Source organism: Dasypus novemcinctus, chromosome 17, assembly GCF_030445035.2.
Source record: "Dasypus novemcinctus isolate mDasNov1 chromosome 17, mDasNov1.1.hap2, whole genome shotgun sequence".
NCBI lineage: Eukaryota > Metazoa > Chordata > Mammalia > Cingulata > Dasypodidae > Dasypus > Dasypus novemcinctus.
In genome coordinates this window covers 737,294-757,950 of record NC_080689.1, presented here as the reverse complement: position 1 = coordinate 757,950, position 20,657 = coordinate 737,294, and the positions used below count along the sequence as shown (strand labels likewise).

At 46.7% G+C, this 20,657-nt stretch overlaps 2 protein-coding genes and 1 non-coding gene across 4 annotated transcripts in view; 2 read left to right on the top strand and 1 right to left on the bottom strand.

Moving 5' to 3' along the window:
- POLR1B (RNA polymerase I subunit B) overlaps nucleotides 1–15,260 on the top strand; it is a 28,896-nt gene extending 13,636 nt beyond the window's left edge. For both annotated transcript variants that reach the window (XM_004485227.5, XM_071208695.1), the window contains 7 exons: nucleotides 785–1,066; nucleotides 2,449–2,582; nucleotides 9,178–9,348; nucleotides 9,911–10,067; nucleotides 12,208–12,404; nucleotides 12,770–13,023; nucleotides 13,618–15,260. In XM_004485227.5, coding sequence (XP_004485284.2) covers nucleotides 785–1,066; nucleotides 2,449–2,582; nucleotides 9,178–9,348; nucleotides 9,911–10,067; nucleotides 12,208–12,404; nucleotides 12,770–13,023; nucleotides 13,618–14,500 — 2,078 coding nt within the window. In that variant the 3' untranslated portion in view covers nucleotides 14,501–15,260. The remainder of the gene's footprint in view (nucleotides 1–784; nucleotides 1,067–2,448; nucleotides 2,583–9,177; nucleotides 9,349–9,910; nucleotides 10,068–12,207; nucleotides 12,405–12,769; nucleotides 13,024–13,617) is intronic.
- On the bottom strand, nucleotides 6,578–6,682 carry LOC111759767 (U6 spliceosomal RNA). Its single transcript, XR_002793660.1, has one exon. It is a non-coding gene; the product is annotated as a U6 spliceosomal RNA (small nuclear RNA).
- Nucleotides 15,261–16,816: 1,556 nt separating the features above from the next.
- Nucleotides 16,817–20,398, top strand: CHCHD5 (coiled-coil-helix-coiled-coil-helix domain containing 5). Its single transcript, XM_004475732.5, has 4 exons — nucleotides 16,817–16,955; nucleotides 17,277–17,417; nucleotides 17,490–17,628; nucleotides 18,784–20,398. Coding segments are annotated over exons 1-4 (306 nt in total). The 5' UTR covers nucleotides 16,817–16,953; the 3' UTR covers nucleotides 18,808–20,398.
- Nucleotides 20,399–20,657: the final 259 nt, after the last annotated feature.

The following is a 20,657-nucleotide window of genomic DNA, read 5'->3' as shown; positions in this document are numbered from 1 at the left end:
ATGTCCTGTCATGGCCCACTGGGTGGACTGGGGGAGAGTGTAAACTATAATGTAAACCACTATCCATGTGTTGCAGCAGTGCTCCAGAATGTATTCACCAAAGGCAACGAATGTCCCGCGATGATAAAAAAAGTTGATATGGGAGGAGTGGGGTAAGGGGGTGGGGGTTTATGGGGACCTCTTATATTTTTTGCATGTAACATTTGAAAAAAAAAATAGAGAAAAAAAAATTTTTTTTTTGGCAAGTGAACATCAGGCTGAAGGGTGTGGGCTATGTGTCCAAGTGTGATGACCAAATAGGTTACTCTGCCTCTGTCTGAAGGCATCTTAGACCTCATAGGAGGTTGGGGGTAGTTCCAAATTCCATCCCAAAACCATCTACATTAGAATGACCTGGGATACTTAAAAAAAAAAAAGTTCATTGGGAGCCAAGGGATTTTCATTATTTCACAGATGCTGCTGCTGCAGATGATTTTAGGGTTAACAATGCTTGTATATTATCCAGCCCTCCTGGATGAATCTCATTTAGTTATTTGCTATTTTGTTGCTCATTACATCTTCTCCCACAGAGTGGGTAGTCATGGAGGCAATGGAAATATGTGAAATCTGGGGATTTTTTTTTTTTTTTAAGTTCTACTCATCAGTAGAAACCCTACAGTAACCCTACAGTAACCCACTCTGATCTGTAGAGTGCTCTTGGGTGTTGGCTTCTTATCAAGAACCTCATATAAAAACAGACTTTTAAAAAGTTCAGCCTGATTTTGGTTACTTTTATTTCATTAAGGGCTTGGCTTCCTGCAAGATTCTGGACTTTGTGTTGTGGCCGACAAGCTGAACTTCGTGCGCTATCTCTCCCATTTCCGCTGTGTGCACAGAGGGGCTGATTTTGCCAAGATGAGGACCACCACGGTGCGCAGGCTGCTCCCTGAGTCCTGGGGTTTCCTTTGTCCCGTGCACACCCCAGACGGGGAGCCCTGTGGTCTCATGAACCACTTAACTGCTGTGTGTGAGGTCGTCACGCAGTTTGTGTACACAACGTCTGTTCCAGCTTTGCTCTGCAACTTGGGTATGTGGTGCACAGTAGCAGTCTAGTTTTATGGGTTTTTTTTAACAGATGCAAAGGTAAGTTATACTTTTGGGGATTCAGAGAATTCTTGCAAGAATTCTTTTTCATTCTTATGCAAGAGTTTGCTTTCTTGCCTTCTCTACAGAATGTCAGATGTGTTCTTTGAAAATGAAAATAGGAGAAAAGAAATTAAGTGTTGAAGGTGTTTTGTTTTTTCTTTTCTTTGAAAATAGTGATGTCAGAGCATTTGAAATAGATCAACAGTTGATGTTGAAAGTTTTGAACATATTATTTTTTAACATTTTGGATCATTCTCCCTGTATCTGTTGGGTGGAGCTTTACATCTCTAAGTTGAAAGCATCAAGCAGTGATTAAAAAGGAGGTCACCTGGCCTGCCCGCGGGTCTCAGCTCCGTGGCCTTCGTTCCTGGGAGTCCCGGGGCCGCTGCCTCTGCAGGAGCTGGCCGCTGTCCTGCACACTCTTCCTCCAGTTCTGACACTGAACTTGAGTAAAGGTGTGGCCTTCCTTTGGGCATTTCGCAGTGCTCCAGTCCAGGGGGTCTCCATTGGGATTTATGTTTATACCGTGGAACCCCCAGTTCATAGGGATCGGACAGTAGATGTCTCAGGCATCCAGAGGGGCACTGAGCCAAGTCAAAATGTTCCGTTCAGAAGTACTTCTGCCAGATAGAGTGGTCTCTGAGATAGGAGCCTCAGAGAAAGTAAGAAAGAAATACGGTTCAGAGGATATAGGCAGTGTAATTCGTAGGTTGGCCCTCTACAAGAAAAAGGATAATTTGTTTGCCACCAGTGATTTAAAATTGCCAAAGTCAGAGAAGTGTAGCAAGGAGAAAAGAAAAAAGTGGAGATGTGTTTAAAAAAAAAAGCCAACCCACTGTGAAAGAGAAGAAAGGGCTTTTTGCTCTGGTATTAGGGGAAACTAGAAAATGCTGACTTAACTTTCGATAAAGATGGTCAGATTCAGATGATGGAGACACATTGGGAAACAGCAGTATTTTGTAAAATGAACTCACTGCCTTTAGAAGGTATTTGGGGTTCATGAGAGAGTGTTCATTTTATTTTAATTATATTTGTGTGGGGGTGAATTCATGTACATGGTTCAGAAATCAGAATATGAGAGGTCTAGAGTGAAAGGCCTTCTCACAGCCCTGACGCCCAGCTACATTCCTTGAGGCAGTTGGTACTGCTGGCTTCTTATGTATCCTTGCAGAAATGGTGTAGGCTTATACAAGCATTACAGAAATACATTGTCTTAGAGATAAAGATATGTACATATCTGAGATGTGAAGCAATTGCTAAGCCCATCTGTGAGAACCAAAAATGTTGAAAAAGCACCTGTGCTTGTTGTGTTCCCTTTGCCAGGGGTCACCCCAGCTGATGGCGCCCCACACCGGCCCTATGGCGAATGCTACCCCGTGCTGCTGGATGGCGTCCTGGTGGGCTGGGTGGAGAAGGAGCTGGCTCCCAGCGTCGCAGAGTCCCTCCGGCGCTTTAAGGTGACTTGTTCTGTCCCCTAATCTTCGGCTTTTCATCCTCTTTTAGTTGTTGAGGTGGCCCCAACTGTCGGGGTAGGGTGTCTGCAGCTAGTTTTAACAGTACCTGTACATTCCCTTTGGTGGCGAATCTGGCCGGGTACTAACCTTGGTTGAGGCCCCAGTCTCCTTATCTACCAAATTTGACTTTTTTTTCCTTGTAAATGCTGGCAACCTGCCCAGAATAAATGTTAGTGCCATGCAGGGGCCATCAAAATGCAGACATTTAAATACTCTTTAAGATATTCAGGATGTAAGTTGGGCCTTTGCCTTCTGGGTCTTGACTGTACATTTCCAAAGAGTCAGGAAGAATGACAGTAGCCACACCCACCAGCTGTTAGATTTTGCCCCGCTTGCTTTTTCATTTCCATGGTCTGTAAAAATGTACACCTGTTTCCTGAATCATTTGAGAGCAGTGTACAGACATTATGTCCCTTTTCCCAAAAACAGAGCAAAGGCTGTGCCTTCAGCAGCCCGAGCACGATTATCGGGGCAGGAAGGGTCACAGGTAGAATCTGCCATTGAAATGCAGCTTCCACCAGATGTCTTGGGCTCTGTCAGTAACAGCTGATTTTCTTCTCCTGGTTGCTGTTACATGCAGTTGTCCTATTTCTTTAGCTCCTTCAGTCTGGAACTTGGTTGCTTTGTGTTGTCTTTCTCATCTCAACTTCTTTCTAAGTGTGCAGGTCAGTTACTGTGTAGCCCGCCCCCTACTCTGGACTGTTGCATGCTGTCCTCACCGATAAGATCCAGGGTTGCTTATCTGGGGGCACGTGGCTCCCCAGGGCTGGGGCTGTGGGCCTCGGTCACTTCAAGGTTGACCCACCAGGCAGTTGCTCTTTTTCCCTTGTAATAAATCACTCATGGGGAGAGATTTGAAGGCTGTGTCAATGTCCTTATCAAATTTTCACCCATTATTGAAAATTTTTTGCTGAATTATTACTATTCCATTGAGAATTCTTCACTGAAGTGTTTCTGCGATAGTTACCAAATGGCTGTATTCTAATTCATCTTTTGTTTGACTTTTTTCCCCCTCTTTTTAAATAAAATTTTATTGAAGCATATCATTCATATACACATAAACACTAAGTGTATAGTAGTCATTATGAACTCAAAACAAACCTGCATATCATACAGGGCTCCCGTGCATCACCACCACCAACCTCTGGCACTGTTGTGAAACATGTTACAAGCTATGAAAGAGCATTGTCAAAATAATACTGCTAACTATAGCCAAGATCTTATGTTTCATGTACTTTCTCCCCAACCCACCCAATTATTGACACCCTGAATTAGCATTATATACTTGTTACTGTTTATGAGAGAATGTTCTCACATTTGTCCTGTTACCACAGTCCATCCTCCACCACTGGCTTCTCTGTGTTTCACAACCCCGTGTTTTGTTCATGCCATTCAGAGTGGACACTCAGTGGCTCTCGCTTCCATCTCAAGTTGTGCTAACATCACCTCAGTCAAGTTTAGAACGTTTTCATTACTCCAAAAGGAAAAATCTCAATCCCTCTTATACTGTCTTATTGTTCGTTAGTATTGAAAAAATATCTTCTTGCCATTGCTGCAAAATATTACAGTATTATTTTTGTCCATAAGTTACCTTAGTTGTAACTGCTTTAAGGGAGAGCTTTTCTTTCTCCTCCGTTTATTTATTTATTTGTATGTGTGGGGGGCCAGATTTTAAGTTCTCATTGTGTTTTATTTTTTATATTTATTTATTTCTCTCCCCTTCCCTGCCCTCCCCACCCCCATTTGTCTGCTTTCTGTCCGTTTGTTGTGTGTTCTGTGCCTGCTTGTATTCTTGTCAATGGTACCCAGAATTTTGTCTTGTTTTGTTGAGTCATCTCTGTGTGCGGTGCCATTCCTGGGCAGGCTGCACTTTCTTTCACGCTGGGTGGCTCTCCTTACGGGGCGCACTCCTTGCGCGTGGGGCTCCCCTACGCGGGGGACGCCCGTGCATGGCACGGCACTCCTTGCGCACATCAGCACTGCGCATGGGCCAGCTCATCACACGGGTCAGGAGGCCCAGGGTTTGAACCTTGGACCTCCCATGTGGTAGGCGGACGCCCTAACCACTGGGCCAAATCTGCTTCCCTCTTTCCCTCTCCTCCGTTTATTTGCTCATTTATTTACATCGGCATGGATTTTAGATGCTTGTTTTCGTGTGTGTTCTGTTAGTATTGTTTATTGTAATGCTCAAACTTTATCAGGCTTGGTCAGTGGGAACCCCTTGGGCTCACCCGTGCTCTTTGGATACGTCCCATCATTCTTTGAGCATTGCTTGCCTCCAGGCACATCTTGTACTTCCCTGCCCCAGCCCTGAAATCAGCCATTTCTCCCAAGGAGCAGCTGTGGCTCGTCTTCCTGGGCATATGCTTCTTAGAAACCAAGGTCTGGGGGATAGCACATGGCTGCCCGTGTTCCCATGCGTTCACGCGCACACACACACGTGCAGAGATGGAAAACCGTGAGTTCACACCCACTCCAGCCAACGCCAGTCATCCTCGTCTTTGCCCTTCCCTATTTGTAACTTCCTTTCCTGACAGTGAGAACCATGGCTCCCACTAAAGCCAGTGTATTTGCTTATGTGCTTAGTCCTACAAAACATGGGAAGTTATTTCCAGAGTTGATAGTCCAGGCCAATGTGGAAATATTAAGAACAGTTTAATATTTGTTTACAGATCTTTTTGTCTTTTATACTGTAAACAAAGTACTGTGTTTATAAGTTACTTGAGTGAAATTTTTTTGTTTCAGGGTGTTATTCATTTGAATACAGTTCGATTTGCTTATTTCCATTCGTATTTCATTTTAAGCCTCTCCCCTTTCATCTTTATTATTTTGGGTTGGTGAAACATTGACATGGCTCAAAAAGTTGAAATTTTACAAAAGGGTGTATTCAGAGAAGTGTCACTCCCTACTCCATCCCTTCTTCCCTCCCCTATACCTTCTATCCCATTTCCACTCAACTTGTTTCTTATATATCCATTTTTTTCCCAAAAAAACAAGCAGGTAGATGTATATTCTCTTGTTTACCACAAAAGGTAACAAGGTAGCATATTTTGCTCTATTTTTTTATTTCCTTAGGAAGTACCACGGATTGAACCTGGGACTCACGTGGGAAGCAGGTGCTCAACCACGAGCCACATGCGTTCCCCTGCACTTCCTAACAGCACATCCTGGAATCGTTTTCTATCGGTTCATAAAGATAGTCTTTTTTTTCACAGCTCCGCAGTACCCCCTTGTGTGGATGTACCATAGTTTCTTCAACCAGTCTCTGATAAATAGGTGATTAGGTTTTTTGCTTGATTTTAATTGGCTTGTTTGGTTACTAATTGAGGGTTTTCGTTTTATTAATAACAGCTTTACTGAGGAAAAACTCAGCCTTTTAAAGCGTACTCCTTTCAGCTTCAATCCCATTTATAAACCAGCCATGTTAGTTGTACTCACTGTGATGTGTTACCATCAACTCTATCCATTTCCACACTTTTACAGTCAACCTAATTAAAACTTCCACATGCATTAAGCATCGGTACCCCTTCTCAGTCCTTATCCTATCTGCTGGTAACCCATGCTCTAGGTTTTAACTCCATGCATTCATTCTTCATATTTAGTTCATATTAGTGAGACCACAACATTTGTCCTTTTGTGTCTGGCTTATTTCATTCACCATAATGTCTTCAGGGTTTGTCCATGTTATTGTTTGTGTACCAATTTTATTTCTTTCAGCAGTGTATTTTTCCATCATATGTATACACCACATTTTGTTTATCCATTTATTGGTCGATGGACAATTGGGTTGTTTCCATCTTGTGGCAATTGTGAATAATGCCGCTATGAACATCAGTGTGCAGGTGTCTGTTTGCATCACAGTTTTCACTTGGGGCTATATTCCTAGTAGAGGAATTGCCGGATCATATGGCAGTTCTATAGTTAGCTTCCTGAGAAACAAAAGTATGTAACACTTCATGAATTTTCCTGTCCTCCTTGTGTAGGGACCATACTAATCTTCTGTATCTTTCTAATTTTAGTATATGTGCTGCTGGAGTGAGCAGGAGATGTTGGTCTTTTTTCTGTGACTTTCTTTTTGGACTTTGCTTTTTTTTGTATTTGTTTGCCATGCAGAAAGTTTTTTGCTATTTAGTCAGATTCATTTGATTGCATCTGGATGTTGAGTTATGGGTGGCCTTTACCTGCTCTGTTCTCAGAATTCTTCATATTCTGCTACTTGTTTGGTGTTCATTTTTACTATTAAGATCTATGATCTACTTGGGTTTTATTCTTGTGTATGGGATGAGGTATTAATAGATATTAATTTTTTCTTTCTTGGAATGTTTATCCAGTTGTCCCAGCACCATTTATTTACTAAGTTTGCCTGCCATTGCTCCATTTGCTCATCCATATGCCAGTATGTTTTCTAGAATGCTTTAATATCTGATGGGGCCAGTTCCTCTTGCAAATTTTCATTTTCAGTGATTTCCCAGCTGCTATTTGGGTCTTTGCTTTCCCACATAGCTGCTGGTCTGGAAAGGTGTGGTAAAAGTCCTCTGCCTTTGGTCCTTTTTTTGTGGCATAGATTCTTTTTATTTATTTGTTTATTTTTTTTTTGTTTTTGAGAAGTTGTAGGTTTACAGAAAATCATGGATAAAATAGAGTTCACATATTCCATCTTATTAGTAACACCCTGCATTAGTGTGGTCCATTTGTTATAATTGAGGAAAAAATGTTTTCATAATGATGCCTGGTATACATTAGGGTTTGCTATTTGTGCTGCAGACGGGCAGGTTCTCGATAGCTTTATTTTTAACATGGAAATTGAATTTCTTTAAGCTTCCTATTACTTCTCAGGTCTGTTTTTGGTAACCTTTACTTTGTCCGTTTCATCAAAATATATTCTGATAGAGGCCTGCAAAGTAGACTCATGATTTTTTAAAACATTTCTTTTGTTTCATGGTTTTTTCCCCTTTGCCATTTCTTGCTTAATATATTTGTGCCCCCCTTTTTATTTTTTTTAAAGAATCAAGAATTTTGATTTAGTATTTTTTTTCTTTTCCCTTATTTCCACCCCCTGCCTCACCCCCCCCCCCCCCCCCCGCCCCGTTGTCTGCTTTCTGTGTCCATTCGCTGTGTGTCCTTCTTTGTCTGTTGTCTTCTCATTAGGCAGCTCCGGGAACCCAGCTGGGACCTTCCGGAGTGGGAGAGAGGTGATCATTCTCTTGCTCCACCTCAGCTCCCTAGTTTGCTGCGTCTCATATTGTCCCTTCTCTGTCTTTTTGTTGTTGTTGCATCATCTTGCTGTGTCAGCTCTCCTGTGGGCAGCTCCACTCCTGGGCGCTCTGCCCTCCTGCACAAGGCTGCACTCCTTGCACGGGGGCCACCCCTTTGTGGGGCGGCACTCCTTGTGCATGGCAGCACTGCGCATGGGCCAGCTCGCCACACGGGCCAGGTGGCCCTGGTATCGAACCCTGGACCTCCTATATTATAGGTGAAAGCTCTATCCATTGAGCCATATCTGCTTCCCTTCAGTTAAGAATTTAATTCATTTTTCAATTTTTTTTTTTAAAGATTTATTTATTTATTTAATTCCCCCCCCTCCCCTGGTTGTCTGTTCTTGGTGTCTATTTGCTGCGTCTTATTTCTTTGTCCACTTCTGTTGTCGTCAGCGGCACGGGAAGTGTGGGCGGCACCATTCCTGGGCAGGCTGCACTTTCTTTTCACGCTGGGCGGCTTTCCTCACGGGCGCACTCCTTGCGCGTGGGGCTCCCCACGCGGGGGACACCCTTGCGTGGCACAGCACTCCTTGCGCGCATCAGCACTGCGCATGGCCAGCTCCACACAGGTCAAGGAGGACCGGGGTTTGAACCGCGGACCTCCCATATGGTAGACGGATGCCCTAACCACTGGGCCAAAGTCCGTTTCCCTCATTTTTCAATTTTTATTGATAATTTGTTTAGCTGTGAATCCCAATAATTTCTTTTATGAAGGTTTTTGTTATCTTCAAAATTCTGTGAATTTTGTTGTATTTCTCCTTTCACCCAGTAGTTAAAAGATTTTTAAAAAAAATATAGAGTTGGAAGGGTCTTTCTTTTAATACATTATAAAATAAAACCAGCAATCTATTATATATATATTTATACATAATCACCTATTATTATTACATATACATGCACATACGTAGGCAAGTTTTTTTAAAGGAAGTACTGGGGATTGAACCTGGGACCTTGTCGATGCGAAGCAGCAGGTGCTCAGCCACCAAGCTGCACTCCCTCTGCTGTGTTTTATGCTCGTTTAGTGTGTCTGCTTGTGCGAGCTTCCTTTGCCTTTTGCCCAGTCTTGGCCGTCACCAGCCGCCTGGTGGGCCTGAGCCCCTGGGTAGTGAGGCCTTCGCTGTCCTGTTGTGGCCCAGGGCCTCCTGTTTGGGCCTGAGACTGGTGGACAGCTGTAGCTTGGGGCCCTGGATTGTTTTTTATATTTGACCTCCCACTCCATTCTACCTGCAGCAGATAATAATACATTATTATTTACTGACTTCTCTTTTTGTTGAAAACAGGTGTTGAGAGAGAAAAGAATCCCTCCTTGGATGGAGGTGGCCCTTATCCCCATGACAGGAAAACCGAGTCTGTACCCAGGATTATTTCTGTTTACCACTCCTTGTAGACTGGTCCGTCCTGTGCAGAACCTGGAATTAGGCAAAGAAGAGCTAATTGGAACCATGGAGCAGGTACGCAGTGTGTGCTGTCTGTGTGATGTCGAGCACAGCTCTCAGAGGCTTCTCGATGGCTGCTGTTGAGAAGCAAGTTCATTGTGTGTGATAACAGAGAGGCGTTAGGAAGTCAGGCCTCCCTTTTGCCGCCTCTGCGACTGCTCTAAGCAGCCCGCGCGTCTCGTCTTGCTCTGCTCGCGCACTGAGCCGGCGGGGAGGCTGGGGGCCCTGCGACTCCTGGTCCTCCTCGGCTCCAGAGCACCTTCGTTCCTGGCTCTGCCTCAGCTGGTGAGCTTGACACGTTCCATTAGACTCATTCACGCTCTGCCTACATCTTTATATCGTAAAACTTGGGTTTTATACTGCTTAAATTTTTTATTTCTTGCTGTTCCCCTTCACAATTGGACCAGAGTAGATCTAGAATAAAATACCTAAGGCAAACCTCCCTATGCTCCCAGAGACCTCAGTGTCCTGGATGCCGCTGCGTCTTTGCGTGCTGCACCCTGAGAGGCAGGAAGCTGATAGACAGGCCAGCAGCCTCCATTCCTTGTGCCGAGAACTTGCTCTCCCTCCTGCGCAGGTCTTCATGAATGTCGCCATCTTTGAGGATGAGGTGGTCGCTGGAGTGTCCACACACCAGGAGCTCTTCCCGCACAGCCTGCTGAGTGTGGTCGCCAATTTCATCCCTTTCTCTGACCACAACCAGAGTCCACGGAACATGTACCAGTGCCAGATGGGTAAGGCAGAATAGGAGCGCTCTTGTCATTTCCTGTTCTGAAATAGTTTAAACTTAGAGAAGAGGTGCAAAGTAGCACAGAGGTTCTGGTGGTTAGTACTTTGCCCCACTGGCCCCTTGTTTTTCCACTTGAAGGGGAGCTGCAGGCGTCCTGCCCTCTTCCCCGGTTGCTTCCATGTGTTTCCTCAGAACAAGGACGCTCACTTACAGAACCACAGCCCGGTTATTAGCTGGTACCGCCATCCCGGGTCATCGTCCTTATTCAGATGTTGAACAGTTCTCCCACTGATGCGCTTTGTGGCGAAGTTTTTTCTTTGCAGCACCCAGTCCAAAGACACACATTGTGAATTTAGTCTCCTTTTTAAATTCAGAACAGATTTTGAGCCTTTTTGTCTCCTTGACATTGACATTTTTTAAGAATAAAGACAATTCATTTTGTAGAACTTTGATTTGGGTTTGTCAGAAATCTCATGACTCACTTTTGAAGAATACAAGCCGTTACACTCATCCACGTAATTACCACTTCCAGGCTCTCCATTACTTCCTGGAGATTCATCCGTGTAATTTGCCTTCAGCCTAAAAGAGCTTCCTCTAGCACTTTTTATAGTGCGGGTGGGTTGCTGGCCATACATTCTCTTAGTTTTCATTTTTCTGGAAATGTTTTTATTTCATCTTCACCTGCAGGAAATTTTCATTGAATTTATAATTCTGAATTGACAGTTATTTTTCTTTAATACTTAAAAGACGGTGTTCCCCTGCCTTGTGGTCTCTGTCATTTATAATAAAATCAGTGATTATTCATAGTGTTATTTCTGTATGCATAATGTGTCGTTATTCTTCTGTCCTTAAGGTTTTTCTTCAGTTTCTGTTTTCTCTGAGATTTGTCTTCACTCAACATGAACATATTTTTTTTTAGTGTCATAGAATCATTGCAAATTCCAGCAACTGGGTTTTTTAGGGTCACCCTCCACTGGTTACATTTTCTTGACTGTGGGTCCTGCACTCTTGTTTCTTCATATGTGCAGTGATTTTGGGTTGTGTGTTGAACACTGTTGTAAAGACTGTACTGTTGGGTTCCCCTGAAGAGGATTGGCTTTTGGTTTTAACTGGTGGTTCACTTACCTGCACACAGTCTTCCTGCGGCAGTTGAAGCAGCCTTAGGTGGGCTGCTTGGATCTTCTCATGAATGTGTATTTCTCAGGGATCCCCGAAGATGTGGGATGAGTTCGCATATGGAACTGGACCTTCCTTTGTGGTGTTCTCCTTTCTGCTTTTCCCCGGTACTTCTCAAGACTATGTGCTCTGAACTCTTTCCTGCTTCTCCAAGCTCATATGCCATTATGACATGGGTTTCTACCCAGATTTTAGCAGCTACAGTAGCTGGGCCCTCGGGTCACGAAAAACAAAACCATAAAAGCTGGAAACTTGTCTTGTGCAGTTCCTTTTGTCCAAGTGTAAATTCCTTCTCCGGTTACTGGTGACTTTAGGTTACTCTCCAGTGCCTTCAGGTGGGGTATGTGTATGTTTATAGATCTTTTTTTCTTATTTTCTAGATTTTAAACTTTGTTGAGGGTAATCTTGTAGGAGTAACCCTCTGTTACTAGAAACTAGAAGTCTCCTTTCCTGTATATATTTTTTAACTCCACTTTGTATGTATATTTTCTTAGTTTTTTACATTATTTTTTATTTCAAAATAATAGTCTCTACAGTAAAGTAGTAGAAGAGTCTTATGTACACCCTTGGACCCCACTGTCCAGAATTAACAAATGTTGGTATTTTGCAGAGTGTGTGTGTGTTCTCCTCAGGGGTAAGATCCTGAAGAGTGTGTGTCCTTTACTGTACTTCAGTACATTACGTGTACGTGTGTGCTCATAAGCCAGATACACAACTCTTGGGGGTGTGTTATGAAGGCACAGCATGTCATGGAGCTGTGTTAAATGTGTTGATCTGCTCTCTTCTCCCACTCAGCGTGTTTTTATGGCTTGGTCCTGTTGGTGCAGAGATGTCTGCGTGTCTCCTGAGGCATGTCCTGTGCCATAATCGTAAGCACCGTTACCACTGTTAATGCACATGCAGCTGTTTGAGAGTTTTGTGTGTCATCTTTGTAACCCAGGAAGCACTGAGGTATTTTTTCCCTGTAGGTAAGCAAACCATGGGCTTTCCACTTCATACTTACCAAGACCGATCGGATAACAAGCTGTATCGTCTTCAGACTCCACAGAGTCCTTTGGTCAGACCATACATGTATGACTACTACGACATGGACAACTGCCCAGTCGGGACGAACGCCATCGTGGCTGTTATCTCCTACAGCGGCTACGATATGGAGGACGCCATGGTGAATCCCTCCTTTCAGTTTTTAAGTTGTATGCATTGTGGGCGACGGGTGCATTATCTTTGTGTCCCTGCATACCTCGTACTGGGTGTGTGAGCCTGGCCAGATGGAAGGTGGGCCAGCCTCAAGGACATTCACAGATGTCCAGACAGGCACGTGCTGTGCATACTCCACTGCACGATGCTGGTGAATGTTGAATGAACACATGAGGCTGTAAGCCACTTAAAAGTGTCTGGATTTTTATAGTATAGTGATTTGGAAAATGTGGGAAGAGGTTTAAGCTAAGTATTAAAACCCTAATGAGCTTTATTTTGGAAAATCCCCATATGACCACAGTCAATTAAATTCATGATCCCTTGGTGTTGCAGATTGTAAATAAGGCCTCCTGGGAGCGAGGCTTTGCCCATGGAAGTGTCTACAAGTCTGAGTTCATAGATCTCTCTGAAAAAATTAAACAAGGAGATGATAGTCTGGTGTTTGGAGTCAAACCTGGTGACACACGGGTTTTTCAGAAGCTAGATGATGATGGATTGCCATTTATTGGAGCAAGACTGCAGTATGGAGATCCGTATTACAGCTACCTAAACCTCAACACCGGAGAGAGCTTCGTGATGTACTATAAGTGAGTTTGGGTATTCACACTGTTTTAAAGGCCATTTCTGAGTGGAATTGCTGGATTCAGTGAGTTATCTTTTAATAGGAGAACTTTTGGAGGAAAAAACACATGGTAGCTCAGTTATTGTCTTAGGCATAACTGAATTGGCCTTGTTTAAATGAGGCAGAGTTTTCCATATCTTGCATTGCCGTTTTCTATTCCTGTTGTCAGTCTTAACAAATTTATGAGTTATCTGTGATTTCATTTAAATTCACATTCAAACTTGATTTTCTTTCTCATATGTTAGGAATATGTCCTAGCTAAAATGTCAAGTTCATTAAGACTCTTATTAAAAATAAGTTTTTGTTTTAGCATATTTTTCAACAAAGTTGGTTTCAGTGATACATCTTCAGTTGCCTGTGTTGCTATTATTCTTTCAAATGAACACAGTTCTGTAGCAACCAAATTAGTAGCCCTGCTCATAAGTACTTTTAGGAAAAACAAGTCTGTTTGTATTGGCAAATGGAAGTTAAGAATATGTTTTGCAAATAATTCTTGTGAAGCACTAATTATACATTTAAACAACTAGTTTGACTTTTTGCATGGTTTACTTTTTCCTAGAATTAAAGAAAATTGTATTGTGGATAATATCAAAGTGTGTAGTAATGACACTGGAAGTGGAAAATTCAAGTGTGTATGCATTACAATGAGAATCCCTCGGAATCCAACTATTGGAGATAAATTTGCCAGTCGCCATGGTCAGAAGGGCATTTTGAGCAGGTTGTGGCCGGCTGAGGACATGCCTTTTACTGAGAGTGGGACGGTCCCAGACATTCTCTTCAATCCGCACGGCTTCCCCTCCCGTATGACCATCGGCATGCTCATCGAGAGTATGGCAGGGAAGTCTGCAGCTTTACACGGTCTCTGCCATGATGCTACACCCTTCGTCTTTTCAGAGGAGAACTCAGCCCTAGAATACTTCGGTGAGATGTTAAGGGCTGCTGGCTACAACTTCTATGGCACTGAGAGGCTGTACAGTGGCATCAGCGGGCTAGAACTGACAGCAGACATTTTCATTGGCGTGGTTTATTATCAGCGCTTACGACACATGGTCTCAGACAAATTTCAAGTAAGAACTACAGGAGCCAGAGACAAAGTCACCAACCAGCCTATCGGGGGAAGAAATGTTCAGGGTGGGATCCGTTTTGGGGAAATGGAGCGGGATGCCCTTTTAGCTCACGGTACATCTTTCCTCCTTCATGACCGCCTCTTCAACTGCTCTGATCGTTCAGTCGCCCACGTGTGTGTGAAGTGTGGCAGTTTGCTATCTCCGCTGTTGGAAAAGCCTCCCCCTTCGTGGTCTGCCACGCGCAACAGGAAGTACAGCTGTGCCCTGTGCAACCGCAGTGACACCATTGACACCCTTTCTGTGCCTTACGTGTTTCGCTATTTTGTAGCAGAACTGGCAGCTATGAACATCAAAGTGAAACTGGATGTCGTTTAACTTGATGCTGGCTCTTAAGGTGGTTTAGAAGATCTATTAGGTTAAAACAAAAATATGTTTAATTCTGTGAAGATATTTTTACTGGGTTACTCGAGTGTTTTCAGGGGTGTTAGAATTTTCAGTGAAGACCTGGCAACTCGAAATTCAGGACTTTGGAGTTCCTATCATGTAAGGATTTTCACTGTATCTATTCAGAAACTCCATAAGCTTTATATCTTTTAAAATGATATATTGCTATGTACCAGCATCTGCAGGGAAGTCTCCTTTCCATTCAGTCCCACCTCCCCACACTCCCTGTCCTTGCTTCAGCAGGGATGACTTGTTCACAGAGCATGAGGCAGCCCAGCACAGTGCAGCACGACGCAGGCTGTATATGTAATTTCCTATTTTCTTGTAGCCATGTTAAAGTAAAAAGCAACAGGTTACACTTATCTTGATAATACATTTAATGCAATATATCCAAAATGTAATTTCAACATGTAATGGATATTAAAAATTTGAGGTTGTTTTACATCCCTTTTTCATACTGAATTTCAAATCCATGGGTATAGTCTGTTCTACACTCAGCTTTTTGGGGCATAATTTATATTGAGCTTTCACATCAGTTTATAGAGTGTCTCTTCTTTTCCTTTGTACAGTATTTCATTGTATGGATGTACTGTTATATATATACCAGTCCCCAGTTGATGGATATTTGAGTTATTCCATTCTATGGCTAGTATAAACAGTGCTGGCAGTAAATAATGGTGTATACATGTGAGCAAGTATTAAGATGTTTTTTGATGTTAAAAAGCTTCCTAAGGTAATTTTTTCCTGAATCTGGCAGGTAGGGCTAGCCTGAGAAAAATCCATTCAAGAAATATTCTGGCTTTGCTTCATGAAATTGTTTTTTAAAAAATAAGGAAAAACCCTTCAATCTATTAACTGTTACTCCCCTGCCATCAGTAGAACCCCAGGTCTAGACTTTCCCACCCCAATCCATTCTCTGTCCACTTCCCAAGCCCATAGCTGGAGTCAATTCAAGTCTCTTCCCCCTTTTTAAAGCAGCAATAAAAATGGCAATTAAAAAAATGTTTTTATTTTGAATTACACATTTCACAACTAGGAAATTGAAATTGGCGTGATGCGGAGCTTCTTCAGATTTCACTAGTGATAGGCAATCATTTGTGTGTTGTGTGCATACTTCCGTTCAATTTTATCACCTGTGTATGTATATCTACCAACATAATCAAGATACAGACCTGCTCCATCATCCAGGGCTCTTCCCCCCAATCCCCTGGGAATCACTAATCTGGTGGTCTCCATCTCTGTAATTTTGCTGTTTGATGAATATACATGATGTTTAAAGATTGGCATCTACTCATTATAATTCCCTTGAGATCCATCTAAGTTGCATGTATCATTCTTTTTTACTTAGTATCCCATGGTATCAATTCACCATGGTTTATTTAGCTAATTCATGAATTGGAAGGATATTTTGGATTGTTTCCAGTTAGGGATGATTATAAATATGCTTTAAACAGTCTTATAACAGGTTTTTGAGTGGGCATACTTTTCATTTCTCGGGGATGATGTCCAAGAGTGCAGTTGCTGCGTCCTACACTAATTGCATGGTTACTTCAGAAGAAACTTAGTATTTCCCCAGCAACGCACCACGTGATGTTTCTACGCATACTCACCAGCATTGGTATTGTCAACGTTTTATCTTTGCCATTTGGGTAAGTGTGTGGTGCTGTCTCATCATCGTTTTAATTTGCATTTCTGTAATGGCTAGTGATGTGGAAAGTCTTTTTCATTTGCGGCTGGTGGCAGTCATCGCAGGTCCTCAGCCCCCGTAACGCTCTCCCTGATTACCGGTCCCGGGGCCTAACCCCGGTCAGGTCTCTGGCTCTTGCGTTTCATGCTCGCCCTGGCTGCGGCCTGGAGGCCTCTTGAGCCCTGGGCTGCGGGGCTTCTGCCGTGTTCTCCGGCCAAGGGAGCCCACAGCGCGGGTCTGGAGATGGGAGTAGAAGGGCGGAGCGGAGCCCCAGGCTGCGCAGACGGAGGGCCGGCAGCCGAGCCGCCCCAAGGAGATACGCGACGAGGGGCCGCGGCCGCCATCCTCCGGCCGCGCGAACTGCCGAGCAGAGGCGCTGACCCGCCCCAAGTACCTACTTCCGGTGTCCCAGGGCCCGCCGGGACAGCAAAGGCCCCTTAGCCGCTGGAGCCGGAAGTGTCTGTGCATGGCGCCACCTTTCCCCCGGAGTACCTACTTCCGGCGCCCCAAGGCCCCCCGGACAGGAGAGGCCGCAGGGCCGCTGGAGCCGGAAGTGGCTGAGTAGGGGCCGGAAGTGGCGGTGCAGGGCGCCGCCGCGACAGGCCTGAGGGTTTTTTGGGCGCCGCCATGACAGCGGGACTCCGGAAGGGGAGGATCGCTTCTGTCTGAGCGGTCCCTCGCCAGGTCTGGCCTCGAGATGTGAGTAGGGCGCGCTCCCGCCCCGGCCCTGGCGCCGCGCCGCTCCTCGTCCCCGGGGGCTGGCCTTGCCCGCCCCCTCAGGGTTCCGCGCGGGCTCTCTCCGGCCCGACCCCAGCCTTGGGGAGCAGCCCTAGTCCCCCCGGCCTCCCCCACCCCGCGCGCTCCCAGGACCATAGACGCTCAGGCCCTCGCCTGTCGAGCCCCCGCCTCCCGAACCGGGTCCTCGGAACCCCCTGCCAAGCCCCCGAGGACAGGGGGCTGCCCGGATCTGGCCGGGGCCCCCGCGACCCCCGCCCGCGTGAACCCGCCCCCCGCCCCCAGGCAGGCGGCCCTGGAGGTGACCGCGCGCCACTGCGGCCGGGAGCTGGAGCTGTACGGCCAGTGCGTGGCGGCCAGGCCCGAGTCGTGGCAGCGCGACTGCCACCGCCTCAAGATGGACATCGCGCGCTGCACGTCCGCGCAGTGAGTGCGGCGCGCGGGGGCTCGGCGCGGGGCGCCCCGCCGCCCGGCCCGCCTGACCCGCTCTCCCCGCAGCCCCGCCGTGCGCCGCATCCGCCAGGCCTGCGCCGAGCCCTTCGTGGCCTTCGAGGAGTGTCTGCGGCGCCACGAGGCGGACGCGGCCCAGTGCGCCGAGCACGTGCGCCGCTTCCTGCAGTGCGCGGAGCAGGTGGAGGTGAGGGGCCCTGCTGGAGGGGTACGCTCCCCGCCGTCGGCGGCGTCCCCCCTTCCCGGCCATTCCCGACTGTTCCAGCAGGCCACGGTCTGCCCATAGCGCATTCCCCCCAGGCTCCGGCTACACGGGGGTGCGGGTAGCAGCACCTGGCTCGCCTGCCAAGTGCCAGTCCCTCCTGCCACCTGGCTTTCGTGCGGCTGTTTGCCTCTGCCCAGCCTACCCTTCCTCACCAACTCCTGGCCAGTTCCTGCCCAGCTCAGCTGCCTCTTCCCCTGGAACTCTCACCCTCACGGGTTCCCAAGGCCCCAGGATTTTTCCCTCAGGGCTGGTGTCTAGTTAGGCGTCTCATGGCCTGTGTCGGGATTCTACCCGGACCATGAGTTCATGGGCTCTTTTTATAAGGCAGTGAAAAGTGAAAGGTTCAAACTCCTGATGAAAGTATTAACGGGAAGGGCTCGACTCCTCAGCAAGTCAGTGATGACTGCATGTCGTCACACTAGTTTCTCAGCCACCTGCAGTGACGTTTCTTTCACATTGTTTAGGCATCTGAGCACTAACGACCCTAGCCTCCCATCTTAGGCCCAGGTGCTCCTTCCCTCCTGGGTGAGGAGACAGGATCTGCCTGTGGCCTCCCCCGGCTGGCATCACACCTCCCCTCTCAAGCCTCCCCATAGCTGCAGCTCACTCACTCCCTCCCTGTCCTTCCCTGAGATGCCTCCCAGTTAAAGCTCTTGCTCCCTAATCAGGCCATGAGAGTCTGTCTCCTCTCTGTTCTACAAAACATAAAGCACGTGCACACTTTCATAATGCAACGGGTGTGTTCTGTAGCTGATCGTTTAAAGTGTTACCCGTTCCTCCAGCCCCCAACACCTGCTCCTTGTCCTTCTCACTCTCTCTTCACAGGCTTTATCACCGGTTGACAGTGTCGAGTTGTCACTTGCGTTTAGGAAGCTCCCCAGTGTCAGGGCCTTGTGCTCTTGTACCACTGCTGGGCGCTGGTTCCTGGGAGAGCAGGCGTGCGGCCTTCCCTGCCACCTGGGGCAGGCCTGCCTGTTCACGTGCAGATGGCCAGGGTCTGGGGCACTCTCCCCAGCACTGACCCCGGGGCTGGGTGCAGGAGAGGTGCCGGCAGATACTGATGTGCTTTCTCCACAGGCACAGCCGCTTCCTGACTCCTGAGGACTCCCGGCTGCAGGAAAGCTCATCATGAGTGGCTCACACGGATGCACTGAGTGGCCAGGCAGACCCTGGGGGAAGCTGGGCCCTGGACACAGGACTCCCAGTAAATAAAGACTTTGTGTCCTGGGCTTTGATTCCTGCCTCCAGCTCCTGAGGGGATCCTAGGAGAGCTGACTGGGCTGAAGCCTTGGTGCTCCGTCTGCGCAGCTCCCTGTGGCTGCAGGAGGGCCTGGAGGAGCAGGGGGCACCGTCGTTGCTCAGGGTTAGGGTGGTCCCTCTTCAGTTTCCTGTGGCTGCTGCCCCCTTCCACTCTATATTCACCTAATCCCTGCTGAGGGCTCCTGAGGGCCTGGGCTCAGGGTGGTGAGGCGGCCACCAGATGATATACTTCTCCTGAGTTCAGAAAATACTGGCTTTATTGTTGGAAATGTCTCATTTGGAAGACATGGCTTCCGTTTGTGCCATGGGTTGTGTTCCTCCAGGAGCACCGCTGAGAATTCTAGGCAGATAGCTCGTTTGGGCAGTGACCCAGGCGCTGGGGCAGTCAGCGGGGAAGGCTGCATGTTATCAAGGCAGTGCTGTGGGGCCTCGGGCGCAGGACGGTAGCTTGGGGAGGCTGCGTAGGACCAGCAGTGTTGCCTGATGTGCAGCTTCTTAAAACAGCTGCTTGGTCACATGCTCCCAGCAGGGAGACCCCAGAGGGCTGGCCTTGGCTGGGTGTGTCCATGTCATGCGCCCAGAGCCACCAGTGGGACAAGTCACTTCTCTCCAGAGCTGGTCCCAAACCTGGGGCCTAGAGGTGGCTGGCTAGTGCTGACCAGACCTGCCATTCGAAGCCTAAGGCCTGAGCCTGAGCCTGAGCCTGAATGGGGGGGGGGGGGGTGCCTGGGCATATGAGTCCCCAGACAGGAAGACATCAGTTGGCTCCAGGAGCAAAGGGGAGCTACCTGCACCCAGGGTTGTGGAAGCTGCCACGTGCCAGGTGTTCAGGACAGGAGAGAACCAGGCAGTGGAGAGCGTTGCAAGCAGTTCTGGGGTGCCTGGAAAGGCTGCCTGGGGTCTGGCAACTGTTCCCAGCTCCAGTTTTGCTGGGCTGGGATTGAGCTCTCAGATCTCTGTATGGTTTTAACCAAGCCCCTTGGCTTGAGTTAGCCTGAGTGGCTTTCTGCCCCATGCATCTGAAAGAAGCTTAATTAGAATGGACTTGATTCAGAACATTCTCATTGGCCCCTCTCTTGCAATGGGCGGTGCCAGCTTCGGTATGGGGTTGAGTTCCCTGAACCCTGAGGACCAGATTCACACCAATTATACCTTGTTCTGTTGATTACAACATGTCCTGAGGCCAAAGCTTATTGAGGTGGGGAGGAAAGAGGAGCTACTGAAGGTGTAGCTTTGTGATGCTGCAGGTCCAGGTGCTGGTGGGGGCAGGGGCAGGGGTTGCAGCTCAGAAAAGGGAAGAAACGAAACAGCCCCCAAGAGTGGGTGTGCAGCCAAGCGCAAGCTCCATAGAATCCCACATATCCTTACGGTGCAAAGAATGTAAATACAGTAAGACTAATTAAAGTGGATATTACCATATTTAATTTTAAAACAGCAATGACATGTTTCTCTCTGAGCCATGATAACAATGAGATATTTTTAATGTTTTGTTTCCTTCTCCAATTATGTTCCAAAACTGCCTGCAGCCTTGAAGACTTTATATATAGAGAGAGGTAAAATTAAACAGTCACATGTGGAATTCACTGACTTTCAGCTTTGCTTATCAAGCCCCTAAAACTTAGGGGAGTGTTTAGCGTTGCAGTGATGTTGGTAAGAACCAACACAACGATTAGCAAATCCCCTTTTTTGTT